This window comes from Momordica charantia, assembly GCF_013281855.1.
Source record: "Momordica charantia cultivar OHB3-1 chromosome 10 unlocalized genomic scaffold, Mcharantia_2.0 BLBB01000010.1, whole genome shotgun sequence".
NCBI classification, from domain to species: Eukaryota; Viridiplantae; Streptophyta; class Magnoliopsida; order Cucurbitales; family Cucurbitaceae; genus Momordica; species Momordica charantia.
The window spans coordinates 21,657,732-21,682,228 of record NW_028275158.1 but is presented as its reverse complement, the minus strand read 5'-3'; the positions used below and the strand labels follow the sequence as shown (position 1 = coordinate 21,682,228).

Genomic DNA, 24,497 nt, shown 5'->3' with positions numbered 1-24,497 from the left:
GCCCTTTTTGCATGTGGCTTTGAAGTTTGAACCCATTTAGAAGTTGATCCTCACTCCACCAATTCCTATATAAAGGGATCAGAAGATGCATTCTAGGCATAAAATCTTTTGGCCATGGCGAACCATAGAGTGCATTGCCTTGCTTTCTTTGCTTTGGTGGCTTTAGGGTTAGCTTCTGCAGCCAGAACCCTGATTGCTTATGATGCCTATGTCAATGCCCCGGTGTTAGGGCATGTTGTTGGTGGATATGGTGGCGGGGAAGGTGGCAGTAGCGGATTTGGAGTTACGGTTGGATATGGCGGTGGTGGCGGAGGAGGACGTGGGGGCGGAGGTGGTTCTGCTACTGGAGGAGCTGGATATGGAAGCGGTGGAGGCGAAGGAAATGGCGTTGGATATGGAGGTGGAGAAGAACGCGAGGTTGGTTATGGTGGTGGCAGTGGAGGAGGACGTGGAGGCGGAAGTGGTTCTGCTGCAGGAGGAGCTAGATATGGAAGTGGTGGAGGGGAAGGAAGTGGCGCTGGATATGGAGGTGGAGAAGAACGCGGTGTTGGTTATGGTGGCGGCGGTGGAGGAAGACATGGGGGCGGAGGGGGTTCTACTGCTGGAAGAGCTAGATATGGAAGTGGTGGAGGTGAAGGAAGTGGCGCTGGATATGGAGGTGGAGAAGAACGCGGGGTCGGTGGTGGTGGAGGTGGAAGTGGAGGTGGAGGTGGAGGTGGCGCTGGATACGGCCCCGGCGGTGGTTATGGAAGTGGAGGTGGAGCTGGGTCCGGTGGTGGTTATGGTAGTGGGGGAGCAGGTTATGGAGGCGGTGGTGGCAGTGGGAGTGGAGGCGGCGGTGGCTATGGTGCAGGAGGAGCAAATGGAGGTGGCTATGGAAATGGTGGAGGAGAAGGAGGTGGCTCAGGAGGTGGAGCAGGAGGACATGGAAGTGGCGGAGGAGGTGGCTCTGGTGGTGGCTACAGCGGGGGAGGTGCACAAGGAGGAGGATATGGAACTGGCGGAGAGAGTGGAGAGGGTGGAGGACGTGGTAGTGGTGGATATGCACCTTGAAAAGAACTATTACTTAAGCTGGTTATCGGCCAACACCAAAATCTTTGTGTTGACCACCAATAAAAATTATATTTTACTTTCTTAATGAATTAAATATACTATTACAATGATTGAAGAATGAAAATCAGGAACCTACATTATCCGTTTGGTAAATTTCCTTTGTTCTTGTTTCTAAAATATATCTATATGTTGTATTAATATGATTTTATATCCCATGTCCAAATATTTCTCTTTCCAATCAACTTGAGTGCTACCTCAAAATATAGGCTAAACATGAGAGAGATTGATTGAATACACAAAGTAACTCCATGAAGATTATTGCAAATTATATTAATTTTTTAATTAGCTTAAACACTTTTGTAGTTAGCAAAATTTATAGATCATTTAAAAACATAAATATTTAGTAGATGGGTTACATTAATCATACTAAATGTAAGAATTTGATAGAAGTACAGTTGAAAGTTCATACACATAATTGAAATTTTTTAAAATTCAAGAACTAAATAGACACAACTCGAAATATAATTGTTGAACTTATAATTTAACCCATTTTTAAATTAACCCTAAAAAATGGTTAATTTCAGCTATTTAACGAATAAGAAGACTGTCGGGAATCAGGAGTGGAATCGGTGTCAAACTCAGGCTCCTTCTTGATCATATCAACCCCTCCATCTTCTTTCAACATCATCATATTGCATTTAATTTTCTTGGCATAAAATGATCTATTACTTCTTTGATGCCTGTAAATTTTATATTATTATCAGTTCCTTAATTAAAAACATATAATTCATGATACAATTTAAAAAACAAAACAGAGAAAATATATATATATATATATATATATATATAACAATTTTCATGAAAGTGTGTTTGAGAAAATGTTTTCAAAATAATTTTCTATTTTGTTTTGAAAATTATGATTGAATGCTTGTAAAATACAAGTTGACGTTACATAAAAATAACTTTCAAAATCATTTTCGGAGTGGATTGCAATATAAAGAAAAAATTAAAATTAAAATATTATTTTGATCTCTATATTTTTTCAATTATTTTGGTCTATGTACTTTCCGTTTTAATTGGTCTTTTTTAGTCCATCTACTTTAAATTCTTAAAAAGTGATCACTTTAGTTCTCTTCATTCTATTTTTTATTTCATTTTTCGATCACACTTTCAACACGACACTACACGTAATATAGTTTTGAAAATTCAGTAATAACTTTATATATTAGAGGACTCCTATTATGTATTGAATTTGTGTCGAAATTTTACTAATAGTAACCACAATGATCATTTTTTAAAAGTAGTTAGATCAAAATAAACATTATAAAAATATAGAAATCAAAATGAACCAAAGTTGAAAGTATAATATCATATTTTACCCAAAAATAGAATAAGCAGGACGGTCTAGAAACAAAATTATTATCAAATATACCTAACTATTTTTTGCTTTTAATACGTGTAAAAAATCGATTACAAAATAAAGAAAAAATCTAATAAATAAGTTTATTTTTTCCCTTAAAAAAAGGGCTAAATAATATATACAATTGGATACTCACTTGTCAAATACAACCCATGTGGCATGAAGGTTGGAGATTTGCTCAACAATCAGCAATCTAAGTGGATGACCCATTATTACTTTTTTTTGTGGCACAACCTACACAAATAATAATAATAATAACAATAAACAAATTTTAATTTAATATAACTTGCAATAATTAAATATGTTTTAAAGATATTAACCAAATTAATATAAAAAAATAAATTTAATACCCCATATTTTCTGCAAAGCAATAACACAGCTTGAAGTTTTGCATGCTTGTCTTCACAAATGCACTCCCTTTCCCCTTTCTCCAAATTTATTGGCCAAATATCCAACCATGTTTTGGATGACACTACAATATGTTTACATCAATCAAAATAAATTATGTAACGACCTCGAGAATATTGACCAATTAACGTTAAGCTTGTGGAGCGTAGTCGATCAAGCCTAGGAAAGGAATCCGAATTCGAGCACCAAAGAAGACTACATGCTAGAATTTGAATTTTACTATATTTACAATTATGTTTTAGAGACTACTTTTACAATATTTTGTCTCAATTATGCTATGTTTAGTCGACGATGCGTAATCAAATATAAACAAGTTCATCCTAACTTGAATCTTGTCGTTTATACTGTAAAAGTCTTTGGAAATCGTACATGTCTTTTAAGAATAAAAAAGGAAAAGTTAAAAAACACATTTTGTCCACGTACTTTCATTGATGCAACGATTTAATTCCTTAAACTTTAGTCGGTAACAAAAGGAAAACTTAAGTGGTAAATTAAGTAGTGAATGAAAAAACAATACTAACAAGGAATATTAAGCCAAGGCATGGCACCGATGAGAGTAAGGACACAACCAGGCTTAATGACATTCTCCAATGCCCACTCGAGTGGCTCTGTTGTGAACTCTTGCATTCCATCCATCACCACCACTACATGTCTACTTGCAGCCTCTGATGACGAGCTCAAGCTCGTCATCGGCGTCGGGGTTGGGGTTGGGGTTGGGGTCGGTTGTGGCGTGTCGTCTTCTGTTGCTTCATTTCCAGACCCTGCCATGGCCTTCAGCTTCTTCTCAAAGGAAGAAAAAATGAGAGAAAGGAAGAAGAGTGGGTGTTTTTTCACATAATTCTTGTTTGGCTGGCCCCAAAATTTTAAATAACAAATTTTGATACTTACAAGAATATGCATAGGAATCTGCTCAATTTTCACATTGATTCTGTCAAACCCTTAACTCTTTCTTCACTAATGACCATCGGAATCATTTTTAAAAGTCGCAGTCACAGTTCATAAAAAAATTGTAACAATATGCAATGGTTTGTAACTACTGTTTTCAACCACACAGGAATTTGATTATATAAACATCATGTTGGCCACCAGAATTCAAAATGTTCTCTGTACAGATTGAAGAAACATCCATTGTTCAACCGAGGTCGAACCCGAACCCAAAACTTGAGTTTATTATAGCTAGAAATAAATATAAGGTCTTCCACCACATATTTACCTCTAAAACAACCAAAAAAAGAGCCCATACAACCTGAGAGCGGAATGTTAAAGGGCAGGGAAACTACTTAGCAAAGTCTATCAACTTGGTTCGCTTCGCTTTGCTTTAGTTTTCGGCAGCCACGAAGCGCATCACAGAGCTATGACTTGTTTTACGGCGATTATTAGGCGGGCTCGACTTCTTACATGGCAATGACCTCAGCCTCTTCTTCTTGTTCAAGGGGCCTTCACTTTGAGGTCCGAATATTGCAGCTATCATTTTCGACCCTCTTGAACTCGGCATGCTTTTCCTAATGTACCTCAGGGCTGCTTTTCTTTCGGAATCATCCACCCCCTTGTTCGATGGCCTTCCAGACGTTGTGCATTTTTCTGTCTTCAGATGATCGGTTGAGATTCGATATTGTGGTTCTGAACAAAATACAAACTTCCAACATTAATATAGTCCACTCCTACCAACCAATCCGACATAGAAAACATATAGAAGATTAGAACAAGACTTCACCTGGAGTCTGTAAAATAGTATCAGGACAGGGAGATCTTGGTGGCATTAAATGATGAGAACCATCGCCACATCCATCTTTGTCGTTCGATCGGAGGTTCTCGTTTACAACCGGAGAAGATTTAGTTTTTGCACTCTCAAATATATGGAAATTAGCAGAAGTAGCATTTCCCAAATCGTAAGCACCTGCCTCCTCTTTGACTCCCATTTCACCAGAGAACTTAGCAGGATTCATTCCTGAAGAACCAGCAGATGCATTGGTTGTTTCACAGTTGTTGACTTTAGATTCAGCAGCAGCAAGTGAAGGGCAGACATTATCGATATTTTCCAAAACCGACTTGGGGGATGTATTTGAGGAATCTGAATTCAAGCACGGATCTGGTTGTTCTATTAAACTTGAAAACCACAAAGTTCCCTTCCTCTTGTATAATAGAATGTAGGCCTCCCGTGACAGCACATAATCTTCGCTCACCCGAGTAACCTGCAAAACATCAAAACCGAGATTTTTTTCTTTTTCAAAATGGACCAGAACCGACAAGACCAACAGGAAAGGAAACCGTGATCAGTAATCACTCATTCAATCATTGTTCATCTAGCAGGCTATAAAATACTTAAAACCTGATCTACTAACCAAATGATTTATTTAAAAAAATACTTCATAAATGTTAAAATAAAATACTTCATAAATGTTATACCAATGAGTCATCCATTCTGTGCCATGTATCGGGAGACATACGAACAAAGCTGAAGTAATGCCCAGAAGTCGAGGAAAACCCTGTGTGTTCCACAATTGCATATAATTCATACTTGAGCTCCACCTATTATTATCAAAGGGAAAGGAAGGGAAAGGAAGAGAGAGAATGAGTAATGAACTTCCAAAAAAAATTCGTACAGAGATCAAATATAACATCTCCAGACTTTACACCATAATATGAGAAATTTTAGACTCCACCTTATCATCATGGCCTCCTATGGTGTACGGCTGCAAATCCAATTCTAACGGAAACTCCACGTGCTTGTCAATTTTCTCAACAAAAGAGCCATCAGCCTTGAATCTCTTCAAGTGAAATGTTGCAACCAAAGGGATCTTTTCCAGCTTAAGCTGCTTCTCCACTAACACTTCTTCTTTGCAGTTTTCACACTTGAATTTTGCCTCTGGATCTCCTATCCTCTCCACCATGGTGAAAGACTCCAGTGCACTTGTAACAGAGTCAACATTCTCGATCTCCAAACTTAGGTCAACCAAAGGCTCGTAGGTTTCAGAACAATGGCCACACTCACAGCAGCACAGCTGATTCATAAGCAGATTGTTCAAAGACACTGAAGATCAATGTAAAACACAATCAAGCAAATAAGTCATTTCCTTACCTTGCTTATGAGACGACCGCCAAACACCTTATTCACTATACCGTCATCCTCAGACAAAACTTGATCCTTTGCTTCTGACTCCAAGCATGTCTCTAGTTTATCCAAGAAGCACTGCATGAACTCATGAGCATCTTCCTGCTGGTATCTCCGGAAACAAGATGAAAAATCTGATAATAGCTGAAGAATAACAATGGTATACCAAAACGGGACAGAACATTTGTTTCCAATAACTACGAATGAAAATTAACCATCAGTTACTGGCCAGAAAACTTCACATTTGCCTTGAACTCGGATTCAGCACCATCAAAAAAGAGATTCTTTAATACAGATTTGAAATTCTTTATGAGATACCAAGCAGGACCAAAAAAATTGTATCCAAAAACTATGAATGAAAATCAACAATCAGTTACTGATCAGAAAACTTCGTGGTCGCCTTCAACTCAGATCTGGCACCATCAAAAGTCAGATTCTTTCAAGCAGATTTATAATTATTTGATGAACTTTCACCAAGTGGGATACCAAGGACCAAACAGTTGTATCCAATAACTATGAACGAAATATCATCAATCAATAATCAGAAAACTTCATGGTTGCCATCAACTCAGATTTGGTGCCATCAAAATTCACTTACTTTCAAGCAGATTTAAAATTCTTTAAAAACTACCACACAACAGTAAAGAAACACTTACAAATATAAATCTGAAAAATTTTGGGGAAAAAGTACAGAAGAAGGATACAGCTCAAGTTATTGACAATTTTAAGTGGGGAGATAATCCCACCTAAAGTAGTCAATGAAAGCTCGATTTGATCTCGAATGGCACAAAGAACACAAAAATCCTCACCATCCCCTGCAAATTGATAATTCTTAAACCTCTGCTCTATACTAAAATTCAGCAAAATTAGAGGGTACATAATGATAGAGATCTAACTTTTACAAGGAATTTCATGATTGGCAGATCGAAGACCCTCCACAAATGGAGCAGTATGAGTGAAGCACTGCAATATTGCGTTTATAAAACAAGTATTGCCCAAATTTGCAAGCCCCGCACCCTACGAATCCATAACATCAACAAAATCAATGGAGAAAATAGAAAATAATTATGCTAATTACAAATAACTACTTGCAAGAGGAACTTACCGCTGATAAAGATTTGGTTTCTTGGGCAGCCACTGAACCTCCTAGGAAACTCTCCTCTGAAGACGACCCGAGCAAAGAACCATTCGACGAATTGTCAACGAACAGAGAAACGGCTCCTTCTGAATTAGAAGAGTGAGTTGAAATTGACGAAGACCCAATAGGGTTTAACGAAGAAGAACCCCAAGACTGATTAGCAGAGCGAGAGCGTTCGATAGGCGAAAATGGAAAATCCCCATTCCGGGAAGATAGGGCTTCTGCAGCAGTGGAGGGCCAAGACCCACCTTGAATTTCTAAAGGAGGAAACAAAAAACGATCAACTTCTTGCGATTCTGCGAGATGGGTAGCCATTAGAAGAGATAATTAAGCTCAATTCAACAAGACGGCGTCTAATGACAAGAAACAGAGATGGGGTTTGTGGATGTTGATTGGAAAGAGGAAAGAGAGGGAATTTGGATACGAAATTTGATGGGGGGAATCGGAAAACAAGAGGGAAGACGAAAATCAAAGGGGGGAGGAAATTGGAGGGATTTGAATATATATTTTGAAAAGGGAGGGAAAACTCAAAAACTCCCAAATTTGGTTGTTTCCGCTACAGAACAAAAAGAAAAACGAAAATTTGAGAGGGAAGAAAGGAAAGGGACGCGGCCGGGAGACGATAATCGGCAGTTGATTTTTCCTTTTCGATTTGCTTTTAACATTTAAACAGTAAACAAATTATGGTGTTGACTCCCACTTTCCGATTTGACTCAAACTTCAACTACTGCCTCCATATTAACTTTTTATTTTGCAAAAAAAAAAAACTAAAAGTAGAAAAATAAACACTATTATCTTTTTTTCGAATTATTTTTCTTAGAATCAAAATATATAAATTATCGATTTGATCCTTGTAGGTCCACTTAGTTTCAATTTGGTATTTATTTTCAATTTAATCTATGTAGATTAAGTTTAGCTTAAAAAACAACATATAAACGATGATTTTAAAAGTTACTTCTTTAAATACGGGACTAGTATCTTAATGAATTGAACTTGTTTTTATAATATAACTAATTAAGCTATATTTAAATTAACAACTTATATTGATTACAAACTTAAAAATCCAAATTAATACTTGTGAGTTGAGTTTCAATTTAAAAGAAAAATAGATACCAGTTGTGGGTGTCTTTAATTATCATTTTTAATTTTATATCAAACATTTCATTGAAAAAAAAATCTATTTTGGCAACTAGCCCTCAAAGCTACACTAAAGATAAGGTTTAAATATTATTTTAATTTATGTACTCTTAGAATTTTCATTTTAATATCTATACTCTCAATTTTTATTCATTTTAGTATGTTACTTTTGAAATATTTGTTTTCTATTTTGATCCATATTTGTAGAAGTATACAAAGTTGAAAGCCTTTAATATAAATTCATAACTACATTTCAAGAAATTTAGACCTGCTATGCAATTTGGATATGTTTTTCAGAAATAGATTCTTTTTTATTTTGAATATATTATTTCATTTGTTGCCGTTGAGCTATACTTATATTCATGTAAAATATAGTATATAATATTGTTAAATAATAATTATAATGCTGTTTAAAAAAAATTATAATGAACTAAATATTTAGTTGGTAACTCCATTAGTTTACAAATATATTACTAACCAAAAAAATTTTTTAATTGAAATTCAATTTTCAAATCTGCTATAAAACAAAAACAACTTTATTTGTCGGGCAAATCCATTGTTTTTCAAAGTTTTGTTTTCATGAGATAAAAAGTGAAAATAAAAGAACAAAAATAATCACTGTCTAAAAATATAGAGACCAAAAGGAGTCTTTCGAAAGTAGAACAAACATTGAAAGTATAGAGACCAAAATTGACACTATCAATATAGAAAGATCATAATAAATCAAAACCGAAAACATAGAGACCAAAATGATTTAAAACTAAAGAGAATTTAGTCTCTAAATTTTGACGATATTAACTATTAAAATTTGTATCATCTTCTATTCTATTAATCAATGGCATCAACACTTGATAACAAAATACTAATATGACAAGAGTATAATCTAAAATTCATGCAATCCTTCTAAACATGAGAACTAACTGCTCAAACTTCCAAGTTGAATTTGTAATTCAACAAAAAACACACACACACACACAGTAGAACTATACATTGATTTTTTAAATACAGCACTCAGTTATTATTATTTATTGAAACACATTCAATAGACTCCATAATCACTACTCGCTAGTAAAGTATGATTCCACTCACAACTATAAGCAAAAATCAATACAGATTTAGACCCTAAGCTCTGCTGAGATAGGAATTTCCAATCTTTGGATGGTGAAAATCTGATGTTTGCTACAAAAGGAAGAGAACTAAAGCACATGTTCATGTTCACTGTTGCTGTAGAAAAACAAAATAACCAGGTTGTTTTTGAAAGAATCTGTATACTGAATTTCTTTACATTCCTTGGTAATTAAAACTGGCCGGTAATTAAAACTGTATCGATCGAATCGAGTTCGAGCCAAATTCTACAATGGAGAACACTTTAAAATGTGTATCATCAAATGATTCTGTCCTGAAGATCTGTAATTAATGTGGATGCCAAAGAGCTTAGCTTCTTCCCTGTTTCTCCTGCAATGTTCTTGAGAGAGGAGAGATCCTGCTGTGCCTGACAGACAAGGGAAATGGATGTGTATGTAAATGCAATGCTAAAAAAAAACGTGACAGCGAAATGCTAATCAGATCGAAAAAGTGATGCGAACAAACAAGGATAGAGTGGAACCTGAAAAGAAAGCCGGTTAATAAGGTCGCTTGCAGTAAGATCAATGGAAGGATTATCTCGCTGGTGACCGAATAGATCCGCGCTAGAGATGGAAGCTGAGCCCTGAGAATAGAAGGGTGGAGAATAAGAGGAATGAAAGGACTATGCCATTTTTTAAAAGTTTTAACATTCAGAGATCTCTGCTGTGTAAAGAAACAATGACTTCCATTCAACCTGTGGGGGAAGTATATATTAAACAAAATGTTTAAATCCTAATTCTATTAAAGTCCCTAATGGGCTAAGCTTTAAATTGATTTGGTTATTACTTTTCCACCTAATATCTATGTGCCTAATACATGTGTCATCGCCATAAATGGTACTAATATATGTCTACATCAGCACATTTACTACACAAATGGTAATAATACATGTCTACATCAGCACATTACTACAAATTCTCGAAACCACGCGAACTATTTATTTTAATAAAGGTAATGACAAAAATGATGGTTTTTTTTAACATTCATCAAAGGACCAAAATGAAATCATTTTGAAATTTCAAGACCAAATGGGGTTTAACCTAAACAGAATCTATTTATAGTCCCGGGATGCAAGTATACCGGAATATAAAGATGTATAAACTCAAAGCACGAAATCCAAATCACAGAAACAGAAAAAAGCTGAGAGATACTTGGAGTGGACTCATTGATTTTGTGTTCATCTTACTAGGGTTGAAATCATCTGCTACCATAACAACAAGAAAGACAAAAAGGGGCTGGCTTATCATCCTGAATTGAGGTTGTAACCATAACTATATGTTCCGTGATTATTTGTTTATTTCATTATAAACTAGAACTTAATCGATACGTCCTGTAAATTTTAAGTCCTCGATATATGAAAGAAACAGAATATATAACATATGAAAGAAGTTCATGCCCCATCATGGGCAAATGGCAAAGGTTCCTATACAAATAGGTACGAATAGAAAAGTCTGGACGACAATTTCCACTTCACTAATGATAAAAGATACGGATACGCACCGAAAACTTTTGCAGGGAGACCTGGGCTTCAGCATCAGCTTTGTTCTGATCACCAAAATATTGGGCTGATGAAATAGATTTAGCATTGGAGAATTTCTTCCTTGCTTCATCACTTTCTTCAATCTAACATCATCATATAGTGAGAACAGAGAACAAATGAAGAGACATTATTATGGACCCATGTGCACAGCCATCATGATACTTGTTATGCATGCCATTACTGAGGATTTTTTATAGAAATCCTGATGATACTGTTTTACTTGCAATAAGTCGCTTCTTATCCTTACATTTGCAAGTGCATGTTCATGTACATAAAGCGAATAAAAGGTAGAAATACTTCAAAGAAATATATAATAATAGGAACTACCAATAGCACTAGAAATGCATAACTGGTCCACTACCGTTTAATTGGAAACGGATTTCACAGAACTTGTCCAAGATAAAATAATACACCAGGAAATCCATTTCAATTTCAATCAATATAACAAGTAACACGTTCTTGAAAAAATTCCATAATGTGGAATTAAAAAAATAAGATGTAAGTGTTCAGAGTAATTCATTTATGAGTACCCAAAAAAATTTCAACAAAGAGCACTTCATTCCTCAACATCAAAAAAGTATAATTACATTTAAATGAAAACACAAGTACAAAAAGCTAGTTATTGATGCGTAAAGATACAATGGAATACTAAAGTCTAAAGACAAACATGATTCATGAATACTGGCAGGATGACAAAAGCAAAGAGTTTCTACTTTCTAGATCCATAGCCTAGATTAGACAATTCCTCATTTCTTTCACAGCTGATTTAGTGAAGCATTCAGAACTCACTAGAAACTCAGAAGTACAATGTCTAACCTGCACTTTCGAGGAACTGGAACCGGCTTTTTTGGTAAAACCACCATCCATTCCAAATTCAGCAAAGAAGCCCGATGCCTTTGGAGGAGCTACATGGCTAAGCACATGAGAGCCACTAGAATTCACATCAGATGACTGGACATTTTCTACATATTCAAAGCGAGACGCAAAAGATGAACCAGTTGCAGGAGTTTTGGTCGTTGAAGATGAAACTGGAACTGTGGGTTCTTCAGGTTTCTGATCGTATAAATTCTCACTTGGCTGCATGGATTTCAAATTATACAGTCAAGCAAAATGCATTCCAATATCAATTTTGAAGTCAATATAAAATTAGGATTACAGACTTCATCTAAAATAACAATAATCCACGCACAATATACAGTGGTAGTAGCATTATTACTATTACCTTTGTTGTAAGCTTACGGGCACCAAGGCCCCCAGTCTTCCCTGGTTTCTTTGCGCCGAGGGGCTTCTTCACAGTACTTGAGAAAACTGTCTGAGATGCTTTTGATGAAGCAGAAATTTCTTGTGCTTCTTGCTTTCCATAGGCATTGTCTTTTGCAATTTCATTATTCTTGAAATCAGGAGGTCCACTTCCTGCTTGTGCTGACAGAGAAGCAACTGGGGAAGACGGCAACCCTGCCTCTTCTGCCATACTTTTAGCAACTTCTTTAGAAAGTAATTGTCTGTACAATTCGGCAGCTCTTGACGTATATTTGGCCTCAATTTTGCCTCCATCATTCCATCCATGCTGCTTAAAGAAAACTTGTGCTCGGTTATTTCCTCCAAAGCTCATTGTTTTCAGCTGCTCCGGAGTCCAGGAATCTAAATTCGTGGACCTACATCAAAATAATCCCATCATAAGGGGACAAAATGCTTGTACACTCAGATACTTTCAAAAGAATTATATCCTTGGACACTTCATTCCACTTGAAATCCCGAGTAGCAAGTTATGTATATATAATAACAACACGACTTGCAAAGGCATCAGAGATAAAGTGCGTTTACAGTTTTCAGAATGCAGCCAAAAGTTCTGTTGGCTTATAATATTTAGTGCTTTCCTTAAGGGCACCGATGTTATCTTATTGATGACCATAGACAAAACTTCCTAACAATCACATAACTCCACTAGACAAAAAAATTTAAGATCCAAATGAACAAGCAACAAATTTAGGGTTAAAAAATGACATTTTTAATAGTGCCAAACGATATTGACAACTCTTCAAATACCAAGGATGCTTTTATTCTCTCGGTCCATACAATGATGTAAAGTCTCTTTTCAAATTCCGAGGAAGTAAATCTATTTATTAATTGTTATTTGCTTCATTTTAATTACATTATAGATCTAGAAGACATCAAGCATTAACCCTTCATTCTTTAAGTAAATATTTTACTGTATCATTTCATTTTGATAAGTAAACAACTAAAAATGAAACTAACAGAAGAGGAGAGATGATTGAGTCAACCGCAGTAGCCTGGCTAGGGAATTAAATGGGAGAAACAAAGATACCTGGCTAGAAAAAATTAAAATGGGCAAGGGTAGTTACAAAAGCATTTAGCATTGAACACTCAAATATATGCAGTGAATCTAATTATATCCAAAATCCATTCTAAATCCCCTGCAATCTTTAGAAGCCAATGACACAGTTGGACAGCCTAAAGAACAGATCTAGTTCAAGTAAGTTCGTATCCTTGCAATCTTTTTTTTTTTAATAACTGGGAGTCGGAGCTTTGCTCCCCTATACCCAGGGGCACCCGCACCTGCCCCAGGACCCGGACCTGAGAGACATCAAGGGTTTTTGATATTAAGCTCACCAAAAGGTTCGAACCTGAAACCTCTAAGCCAGTATGACAAAGAAACCCCAAGCCGTTGCCAACTGGGCTGCCCCTTGGGGGCAAGTTCGTATCCTTGCAATCTTCAAAAGGACATTTATTCCTACTCTTCTAAAGTTCCCTAAGAATGCAAGCAACTGCAATCCTCCAAAGGGTTTTAGGTCTCTCATCTGTAGAGGACAGAAAGAAACAAATATGAAGGGAGAGGGGACAATGCACTAATGTCAGATAGTCAGTATGGTGACAAGAATAAGTTGGACCAGCAGAATATAAACTAGCTACTGACAAGTTGTTTACATGGTGGGATCTGGATCACATGTTTGAGAGGAACCAATGTCAGGTATCATGTAAGATGACCAAGCACGGTATCAGTATCAATAATGAAGAAAAGAACAAGTAAAAGTGTCAGTGTATGTGATTTCTTACATACACTGACACTTTTCTGAAGATGAGAGGTTTGATATCTACGCAGTTCTTCCTAATATCTTATAACTATGGCTTTTGTATCTTATTAGATTGCAAAAAACAAACCAAAACTCTCATTCTTAGACTGAACTGAAGTTACTAAAAAGCTGAAGTGCATGTTTCAAATTTTTTATTAATGTCAATAACCACACTAGTGTATTTACATATGCACATTTCTTGATTTCCAGATAATTTACATCACTTTTATCACTTCCCACAAGTTATTTCTTAAAATTTGATACATTGTACCTTCTATTAACTAATATATCAATATTGGTATAACATAATTTAAGGTTTACATGGAAGATTCTAAAATTGCCCGCAAAGTAGCGACAACCCAAACAAAAATAAACTCCCAGAAAAACGCTAATCTAAATGTTTTAATTTCAAGTTCTTCTTCTGTACATGAATGAGTTCAGATTTTAATATTTAAATGGACCCATATCAAGAAACATTCTGGACATGCAACTGAAACACAAGGGCAGGGTTTAACGTAGACGACTGAACCCATAATAGGCTAAACAAACATATATAAATGATTCGAGGAAGATCGATTCAGAGCGAGCTGAAAACAGGAGGGCGTTGAAATCAAAATCCAAACTGAAAAAGTCACCTGACGAAGCTGACATGGACGCCAAGGCTACGATGCACGGCGGAGCAATCAATACAGAGGAAGATCCCGTAGGTGACGGAAGCCCAATTGGGATTCTTAGCATTGCAATCAAAACACATCTGAAGAAAACAAGACAAAACACAAGTGGGTCGATTTGTTTTGGACGCGGAATCAGAGATCTGGGCATGAAACTCACAGATCGGGAGGAGAAATTAGAATAAACTAGAGGAAGCAAAGGAATACCTTGTTTTCGGACTTGGCTTTCAGCTTTCTGAAGACGAGGTTCTTGTCGGAGAAGCTGTCGGACGCCATTAGAAACGGAGAGGCAGAAGGATTCCCAAGGGGGTGTGCTTGAACGGACACCTCCTACGGGAAATTGAAGAAGAAAATGAAGATCGGGGAAGAAGAAGAAGAAGAAGAAGATCGGACTGCGAAACTGCAAAAATCGCAGCCTCTTCTGATCTCTCTTTTTTTTTAATTATTTCGAAAGGAAACTCCAACCGAAATGACCGAAATAACCTTGTAGATTTCTTCCATGGAACTGCTGCCCCGCCAAGCTCCCTCACCCTATAGGTGTATTTTGGTCATTTTAAAAGATTTGATAATCTTTGAAGAATTTTTTTTTTTTTTTGGTTTGTTAGGGTGTCTTGTTACTATAAAAACCTTGTGAATGATCTTTTTTAACATCTCTTGAATGATAAAAAGTTAGGAGGGTTGATCTTTTGAAGGTTTAGTTACTGTTTTAGTCGTTGTATTTTCGATTTTAATTTATTTTGATATTTGTACTTTTAAAATGTCAATTTTTATGACTCTCCCCTCAATTTTTTTTTTTTTGTTCATTTTCGTTACATATGATGTCTGTTTTGGTTCATGTGGTTTGTAAAAGTAACAATTTTGGTTACTATTTATTAAAATGTTTAAACAAATTGTATATACAATAAAAGTTATTTAATGGTCTATGGTATATAGATGAGGAAGTACAACTTTTTTAGGTACAACCTCCGAGGTTCACTAGTATCCCGAGTATCTCCACAATTGTATGATATTATTCGCCCATTATCATTCCCTTTCCTAATCAATGTCGTACTTTGTTTACAATTACCTTACAAACTCAACAACAAGTGTATTAGATACAAAATTAAAAATTTATGGTTTAACTTTATGTTTAATAGATCCATTAGTTTTAAGAGATTTGGTATAGGTTGATGACCTATTAGAACCCAAATTGGAAGTTCAAGGACCATTTATTAAAAACCTTTAAAATTTAGAGAATTATTAGACATAAAATTGAAAGTTCGTGTTAAACTTGTAATTTAACTAAAACGATATAATATAAATTAAAAATTTAATGGTATAAAAGATAAATTATTAAATTGGAGATCCCTCTGCAAAGGCATTGAGCTTCGCTTTGTATTTGATCAATTTGGGCTTCTTAGTCATTATCATATTTGGGGATTTAAATAATTTCAGAAAAATAGTTATCGAAAATTCAAAAAAAAAAACCAAAATAATTACAAAACTAATATAGATTCTACAATGTCTTTATTAAAAAGAAATAAAAACAAAAAACTATTTTGAGAATTATTATGACAACAATAAATTATAGATTTTGTAATTTTCCTTTTCAAATTACACCAAATAAGGAAATAGCCGGTTTTAAATTATTTTGAGAATATTATTTTTGCTTTATCAATAACAATCTTCTTAATAGCAACTCACACAAATTTGAGAGAGACTACGGTTAATTAGGAGGAAATAGGTTCAAATCTCATAATAACCACCTCCTTTCTAATTACTATGTATGCTTTTTCTAATCTATATCTATATTATATATAAAAGATGTTATAGGGACAAACTTTTTCTTTTTCATTTTATTTTGAAATACTTTATCTTCGTCTTTACAAATTCTATTTTTTTTCAAATTAACTATCTCATTATCATGTCAAATATTAGAATATGAAGAGCTCGAATATGTATAGTTTTGTCCCTTTGTTTATATGAATTAATTTTAAAAACTATAGCTTATTTTTAATTATAATTAATATGTAATTTAAAAAGTTTTGTAACTCTTTATTCTCTACACCTATATAAAGAGTTTTTTCTTACTAGTTTTCTCAATTTTTTCTCACAAGAACTTGAGCATTCTTTGTCGTTCAGTGTGTTTTTATCTTTTAGCCAATATCTTGTGTTTTTTTTTATATATTTTAGCTAGATTGTTTGATATAACGTTTAATTTTTAGTTTTTCTTTCATAATGCTAATAATTGTAATTCCAAATAAAACTTGATTACCTACCATATATATAAGTAATTTATTTAAAAAGCTTACAATATGACATATTTGTAATTTTTTTTTCATTATCTTTTTTCAATGACTCGAATAAGAAATCAAAACAAAGTTCTTTTATTTTATGCAGGATTATGTTTAGGAACAAAAATGATGAAAAATCATGTTTCTTGTAGAAAAAATATTCAAGTAATCGACGAACATGAATTAAGCTTAAGCTGTTTATTCTTGCTTGTTGTATTTTACTTATGGTAAATTTCCAAGTAATTGACACTTCTCAATTTTTTTTAATCACATCAACCAGATCAATGGATGATGAAATTATTAAGACGTTGATTTTATGAGATAAACATAGAAAAAAAAAACTTAGTGAGATAAACATTGAGAGATAAAAAGAGCCCAATTATATTTAAAATTTTAACTATTTAATTAATTTTTATATTTTTATACTTTAAAATAAAACTATGAAGTTTCCCGTGTATCACACGTGTTTCATACTAGTATATATAAATATTAGAAAAAATTATATCTGAAAAATATATTGTTTTATTAGGTGGTTTAAGATTTTTTTTTCCTTTAAATGAGTAGAGGATTTAACTAGTAAATGAGGATTCAGCGTTGGAAATTTAATTAGAAATTTCTCTTAAAAACATATTTAATTGACAAATTATTTTTAAAAAATAACAATCACAAGCGGGAAACTTGATCAAGGCTTCCTCGTCCCTGCCCCACTTAGGTGCAAGTAATATTCATAGACTTAATTTTTAAGAACATAAAACAAAAATAAAATTATCAAATGAGATCTAAATTTTTTTTTATTGTTTAATAGATCTTTGACATATCTAATATTTTAAAAAGTTTACAAATCTATTAGATACAAAATTTAAAATTTAGGATTCAAATACATTTCTAATAGTTTCGTCGATTTTAAGAAATTATGTATAGATTAAGGACCTATTAAACATAAAATTGAAAGTTACATACCTAAAACTCAAGAATCAATTAGATAAAAAAATTGTAAATTCAGGAATCTCTGAAATAATTTGTAAAGTTCAAAAACCTATAAGATACACACTCGAAAGTTCAAGGAATTGGTATATTTAACCAAAGTAATGTAATATAAATTCAATATTTAAAAGTATAAAAGAAAAATTAATAAATCGGAGGTCGGATTAGGCCTTTCGCTTGTATTTAGATTACTATTGGGCTTCTTAATCAATTTGGGCTTAGTCTTCATCATATTTGGGGATTTAAACAGTTTCAGAAAATATTTATCGAAAAGTTAAAAAAAAATCAAAATAATTACAAAACTAATATAGCTTGTACAATATCCTTATTACACTATTTCGAAATATATATATATCCTTATTACAGAAAAAAAAAAAAAGAAAGGAAAAGACATTCTTGGCCTTATTTGACCATGAAGAATTTTTTTTAAAGAGAAAAAGAGAGAGAAACTATTTTTAGATTTATTATGACAACAGTAAATTATAGATTTGTAATTTTTTTTTTTCAAATTACATCAAATTAAGGAAATAACTAGTTTAAATTATATAATTGTATTTATATATCTAATATCTGGTATATTGGTGATATGCTGCATATTAGGTATATCAGTAATAGACAAAAAATAAAGTAGATCACCTTCACCTTTTCCAGAATGGGGTTTCGAAGGGCAGTAACCTTAGCCCAGAACTCGATCTACGGTCCCCCAAGGTTAGGGGTACTCAAAAGCACCGTTTCCAACGGTGCAATCTATGGTGCCTCCAAGACATCCCGCCCCCTTTCCAAGTGCTTCAAATCAAATAAGGCAAGTTAGAATCACTAACCAAATCGAAAACTCAATCCTAAACTTCGGAGTGGAAGATAGTAGAAGGTGAGTTTTCTGGATGTTGGAAAACGGGCATGAGAATGAGTATTGTTCCCTATTGGAGATCCTTTACTAAAACCCTGAAAAACCACCTCTTCTTCGTTTTGCTTTTCTGTCTAAGGCTCTTTTGGAATGGAATGAATTCAACTAATGTGCACAGAGTTTAGATGAAATTTGGGTTGACCTTAAGGCTGCTATCTCTCGTGCCTAATATATATTTAATGTGACTGTTATACTTTATATTAGGTACATCAGTTATAGAAGTTACATACTTTATATTTAGTATATTAATTATACCTAATATCAAATATATCATTGATATTATCAGTTATATCAAGTGACAAATATTTGAGACGGATTCTTTTGGCTTTTAGGGGAAAAAAAAGACACTTGTATATGGAGCTGATAGTATCTATTATTGAGTAAAACTAAGGTGTCACACGTCATAAGTCCTAAACGAAGCGCATAGGGCCCAATTCAGAGTGCACTGGCTCTGAAGCCAATCGCACCTGGGCAATTCGTATGAGTGACAGCTAGCGAGTATGGTGTTGACATCCTATACCCAAACTGTGATACGCCTCAAAGAATCACGCAGGGTGCCGCAATGTCTCCATCCACGACATAGAGAAGGAAAAAGAATGTTGGTGGTCCCCAAAGACTCCAAGCGCGACACGTCGCCTCCCTGTATCTGCCTCACACATTCTACGTCACTTTTCCTCTCTCCATACTTAAAGAGGAGATCAACAACAACTCTAAGTGAGGTAAGCTGATTTTTCCTACACATCTCTTTATGAGAATTCGACACACACTCTCAAGTAGGCTCTCACGCTCGAGATTACTACTCTTTCTAACCTATTTGTTCCATACCTGTTTGCTCCCAATTCGAGTTTTAACTTAATCATCTGAGTGCATTTGACAGAGCACCATACCGATAGTAGATTTCTGTGAGGTAACTAAGAGTTTGGAAACAAAAGCGTACGTGACACTTATGTGACGCTTGTCCATAAATCTAAGAATAGAATCTTTGGTTCCAATAGGTATATTTCTTTCTTGATATAAAAAAATAGCTAGTGATAGCTACAAATTATATTTTTTTAATATAAGAAAAATCTAAATTGTGATTATCGTGTGATCATAAGGTGATAAATATTAGTTTAATTATATAACTTGCACGACTTTCTAATCGCAGCCATGGTCAAACAAAAGTACTAATTCCAAGGTTTTCTTTTGTTTTGTTTTTTTAGTTCATCCTAATTCTAATGCAATTGTTGTAGTGTTTATCTTGTTCTTTCTTTTGTTAATCAGTAAAAAAAAAGAGAGAAAAAACTTAAATTACCGATTTTGATTCTCATCATTTGAACTTAATTACTTTTTTTGGTTCAAGGTTAAGCTTTTGTTTTCTCTTTCTATGTCACAAGGTTGAGCAAAAATCGGTCAATCGATATTGTAGAGTCTTCCAAAACCATCATGCTTCGATGGATGAAAACCAATTTGTTAGTTGTCTGTGTCAATTGAGCCCAAAATCAGCGCCGACTGAACCAGTGTACACCCCTATGACACAGATTCGCTACTTATAGTCAGACTCAATCTCACAAATCATTTTTATTTATTGCACGTTGTTGTCATACTGAATACATGTCATGTCTTCCATTTATGTTAATATATTGAATTGTGTTAGACTGAGTAAAAAATATGATAAAAACCATAAACTTTTAGGTGATTAAACCGGGTTTTCACCCAAATTTAATTAAATTAAAACTTGTAAAACTATGTGAATCAAATTCAAACGAATTTAAAATCATAAGACGAATTTGATAACCTAAAAATTACCCTTTTAACTTCTAAAGTTAGTCATATAATTCAGTCTCTAATATGCAGGTTATTTCCTTTTCTTTTTCGAATTTATTTTTGTCATGGAATATTCTTTTGAATATATTACAGTTATAGCTTGTTTCATTTATGTATTTATGGTTTATTAAAATTTGTATTCTTCAGAAATAAGGTCTATGATAACCAATTTATGAAATTTGTAAGATTCAACCGATTCAATCAAATACAATATTTTGATCGGAAAAAAATTATTTAGTTTAAACATAATTTGGGACTCTACATTTTTAAAAATCATTCTATTTTGGTCTTTTAAATTGTCTTTTTTCCTTCAACTTTCAAGCTTATTTCACTTTTGTCTCAAGCGTACCTTTCAAAATGTCTATTTTATTTATTGGAATTTTAAAACGTGAACATCTTGGTTCTTAGTTTTATTTTGATTTTAACAAATTAATAATACGACTTTGAGGATGTGTACTAATGTATTAACGTGAACATGTATTGAAAACACATTGCCAAATCGAGCATAGTTCAACGATAATGACATATACCTTCAATCAAAAGGTTGTTAGTTCGATCCCCCACCCCACAACAACCAACACACACACACACATATATATATATATATATATATATATATATATATATATATATATATATAATATCTTCGACTAATAGAAATATGTTCAAAGGGAAAAATGTTTGGTACTAAAAATTATTTGTTAGGTTTACTTTTTGATCATTTGAATTGTGAATTTAAATTTTAGAATGGGTTGTCTAATGAATTCTAAAACATTATTAAAAAATTTAAGAAAATCTCCCTTCTTAGTGGAGATTGTGAGAGGCTGTAACCATTTAAATATAGATTCTCTAGCAAAAGAATTAGCATTTAATTGAGAACTTTCTAAAAGATAAAAATAAATAGAGAATAATTTTTATGGAAAACTCGATTCCTCCACGCTCCGTGCAAAATTTGAGAATTTCGCAATGAAGATAATGAAATTGGAGGCGGAACAAATAATTCATTCTCGTCCCTTTTGCCTTGTTAAGGATCCCATATTGATCAAAGAAATGACTTTACATATGTCTAACTCTTCTTAATTGGTTTTGAGATGGAATCTCATGAATATTTATATGATATCAAAGTCCAAGATGCTCAAACAAGCAACCGGTTCAAAAATAGGATCCGGCCAAGATTGATTGGTTTTGAGACGGAAATCTAACTCGACTTTAGATTTTTCGTGATACAAACTTAACTCGTGAGTTAAACTATGGATTAAAATGGACGGCTCTCCTAGGGGATAAACATTCGCCAGCACAGCCAAAGAGAGCCCTCCATAGTGGCTGAGGTGGAGAGTGTGGAGTGACGTGGACAAGCTATAGGGCGGTGGGATCCGGTGCTCCACTCACACCGATTACAAGTGGCGTGATTGGGCAATTTAAGAAACCCGGGCCCACCACTCCCTCCCACGTTTTTCTTTCTGCTCTACTATTACTGAACTCTTGTGGTCCACTTTTTTTTTTCCTTTTATTATTTTAAAATTTATAATATCTCTTTTTCTTTCCTTTTTTTAGTACAAAAATTTATAATATCTTTAAACTTCTCACCTTTCGTTCAAATTCAATGAAATATGGATAAGCTTGGTTGAATAAAGTCAATATCACACTCCATTATTGTTATTTTTTTTAATTCTATTTCTTTTTTTTATAATATATAAAATATGTTATTACCATACGACTCTTCTAGAACATTTTGTGTTTGTTTATATTCTTGGTATATTAAATGTTAAAATAATATTTTAATCTCGTACTTTTAGTTTTATTTATTTTGACCTATGTATTTTTAATTTTTATTTATTTTAATCTATGTACTTTTAAAATGTTTGCTTTTGTTCTATTTTAAACCGTGACTATTTTGATTTCTGTAATTTACAAAATTTTAGCACACTCTACACATAACGAAAATATTTTAATATAGAACCATAGTTACATTTAAAGGAATTATATTGAACGCAACATCTCGTGCTAGAAAAAAAATAGATTACGAATAAAATTAAGGGATAAAAATGACTACTTTTCTAAAAGTATATGATCCAAAACTAACATTTTGAAAATACATAAACTAAAATCAATCAAAATTAAACATAATATTTTTAACCTATATTAAATTATCTATTTATTTAATTTGATAGTTTGGAATTTTCGATCTAGCGATAATTAAAACGTGGTACTGTAATAAAATTTAAAGATTTCAGGTAAGATCTAGGTTGTTTCTATTCATAATATATTGAATAACCTACCGTGAGATCTTGAGTTCAAGCACGGTGGTTTGAATTCTAATTTAAAATTAAAAAAAAAATAGTTATTACTTATTTCATTAAGCAATAATTTAGTTAGTCAATTTAAATACTCAATTAATTAATTTTTGTCTAAAGAAATTCAGCAGGGAGCAAAATTCTCTTGGCTAATTAAAGCAAAAAAAAGATTTTAACAATAAAAATGTGAGTCGTGCAAATCTTTCATGGTCCAATATGTCCTTTTTTCTTTAAACTTTTTGAGTAAAAAAATATTGTTGATCCCTTTTTTCCTTTTCCTCGAATAATTAAATTAGTAGCTAATATTTTAGCTCATATATAGTTTTGTCACTTTATACATTGGGTCAAAATTGCCAACTCAAGATAAAAAATTTCTCATTTCGTAATATCACATTTTTCTTTTTTTGAGTACATTTTTCTTTATCCTTCCAGCTGCATTGATAATATTTCAACGATATTTCAAGTAAAAATTCTTTTTTTTTTTACGATATTTCTTCATTAAATTTACGATTAGACAGTACTTAATCATTTATTTCTCTAATTAGCTCATTATAGAGGACAATAATTAATATAATTTGAATTTATTTGCTACAGCCAAGAAACACTATTTCAACCAAGCTGTAACGCATGTGATACATGTAAATATCAAAAAGAATTCAAATAAAAAAACATTAATGTGAAATAAAATAAAATCACAATATCAATTATCAATGATTATTAATCACTATTCCTGTGTAAGATTATGCTTTTTTGCATTTATCATAATTTAATTTCTATATTTCGAAAAGTTCTTTCATTATTTTTATCTTTTTTTTTTAAAAAGGTTTTTTTATTATAATAGGTAATAGAAATATGATGCTACGATAAGATGTGTCATTTTCATGACTGTCTTACGTTTTATTCTGACAATTCAATTAGAAAATATGAATATTTGGTGGATTTAATTTTAGTTGAAAATAAGAAATGAAGAGTTAGACTAATAATTTTACTATTAAATTTATATTTCTTCTCATTATTGAAAAGAATGTTGGTCGAGTGATCCGCATTAATCAAAATATGAAATTTGAGATGATATTATATATTTTGGTTGAAAAGTAGATTGATCGATAGTCACAAATTTTCCACTGTCATCCCCATCTTTGAATTGTACTGTGTTCTCTATCGTAACGATTCCATCTCCGAATTAAAGGACCCTAATTCAACAGTCTCAATTCGTGTGTTCTCTCGAATGACCATTGCTTCAGGGACCATAATTCAACAGTCTCAATTCGTGTGTTCTCTCGAATGACCATTGCTTCAGCTACCTCTAGATCCACGTAAATTATACAAATTTTACGAACCTGGGGAAAACTTTCTCTATTCCTAAATTTAAATAAAATAATTTTTTTCATAATTTTTAATTATTACATTAAAAATATCGGATGCTTTTATAATTTTTTTTAATATTGTAATAAGTTGAATTAGATTAAGTGAAGCCTTTATTACAACTAAATTGAAACTCACCCATCAAAGACAAATAAGGCTAAACTTGAAACATTGT

At 33.1% G+C, this 24,497-nt stretch overlaps 4 protein-coding genes across 4 annotated transcripts; 1 reads left to right on the top strand and 3 right to left on the bottom strand.

Annotated features, from left to right (window-relative positions):
• The first annotated feature begins 101 nt into the window (after window positions 1-101).
• Window positions 102-1,276, top strand: LOC148208783 (uncharacterized). The gene has a single exon (XM_088118115.1). The coding sequence runs from the start codon at window positions 115-117 to the stop codon at window positions 1,051-1,053; it is 939 nt and encodes a 312-aa protein (XP_087974241.1). The 5' UTR covers window positions 102-114; the 3' UTR covers window positions 1,054-1,276.
• A 357-nt stretch (window positions 1,277-1,633) lies between these two features.
• On the bottom strand, window positions 1,634-3,649 carry LOC148208782 (uncharacterized). The gene is made up of 4 exons (XM_088117084.1): window positions 3,403-3,649; window positions 2,824-2,945; window positions 2,610-2,707; window positions 1,634-1,793 (listed from the first exon to the last, which is right to left on the bottom strand). The coding sequence occupies exons 1-4, from the start codon at window positions 3,647-3,649 to the stop codon at window positions 1,634-1,636; spliced, it is 627 nt and encodes a 208-aa protein (XP_087973210.1).
• Window positions 3,650-3,915: 266 nt separating this feature from the next.
• Window positions 3,916-7,746, bottom strand: LOC111014863 (ubiquitin carboxyl-terminal hydrolase 20). Its single transcript, XM_022289719.2, has 8 exons — window positions 7,099-7,746; window positions 6,890-7,010; window positions 6,698-6,808; window positions 5,961-6,127; window positions 5,545-5,883; window positions 5,288-5,410; window positions 4,596-5,073; window positions 3,916-4,501 (listed from the first exon to the last, which is right to left on the bottom strand). The coding sequence occupies exons 1-8, from the start codon at window positions 7,444-7,446 to the stop codon at window positions 4,200-4,202; spliced, it is 1,989 nt and encodes a 662-aa protein (XP_022145411.1). The 5' UTR covers window positions 7,447-7,746; the 3' UTR covers window positions 3,916-4,199.
• A 1,655-nt stretch (window positions 7,747-9,401) lies between these two features.
• On the bottom strand, window positions 9,402-15,135 carry LOC111014828 (putative ADP-ribosylation factor GTPase-activating protein AGD8). The gene is made up of 7 exons (XM_022289661.2): window positions 14,904-15,135; window positions 14,661-14,779; window positions 12,156-12,588; window positions 11,750-12,010; window positions 10,894-11,016; window positions 9,875-9,976; window positions 9,402-9,760 (listed from the first exon to the last, which is right to left on the bottom strand). Exons 1-7 carry the CDS (start codon window positions 14,970-14,972, stop codon window positions 9,653-9,655), a joined length of 1,215 nt encoding a protein of 404 aa, XP_022145353.1. The 5' UTR covers window positions 14,973-15,135; the 3' UTR covers window positions 9,402-9,652.
• Window positions 15,136-24,497: the final 9,362 nt, after the last annotated feature.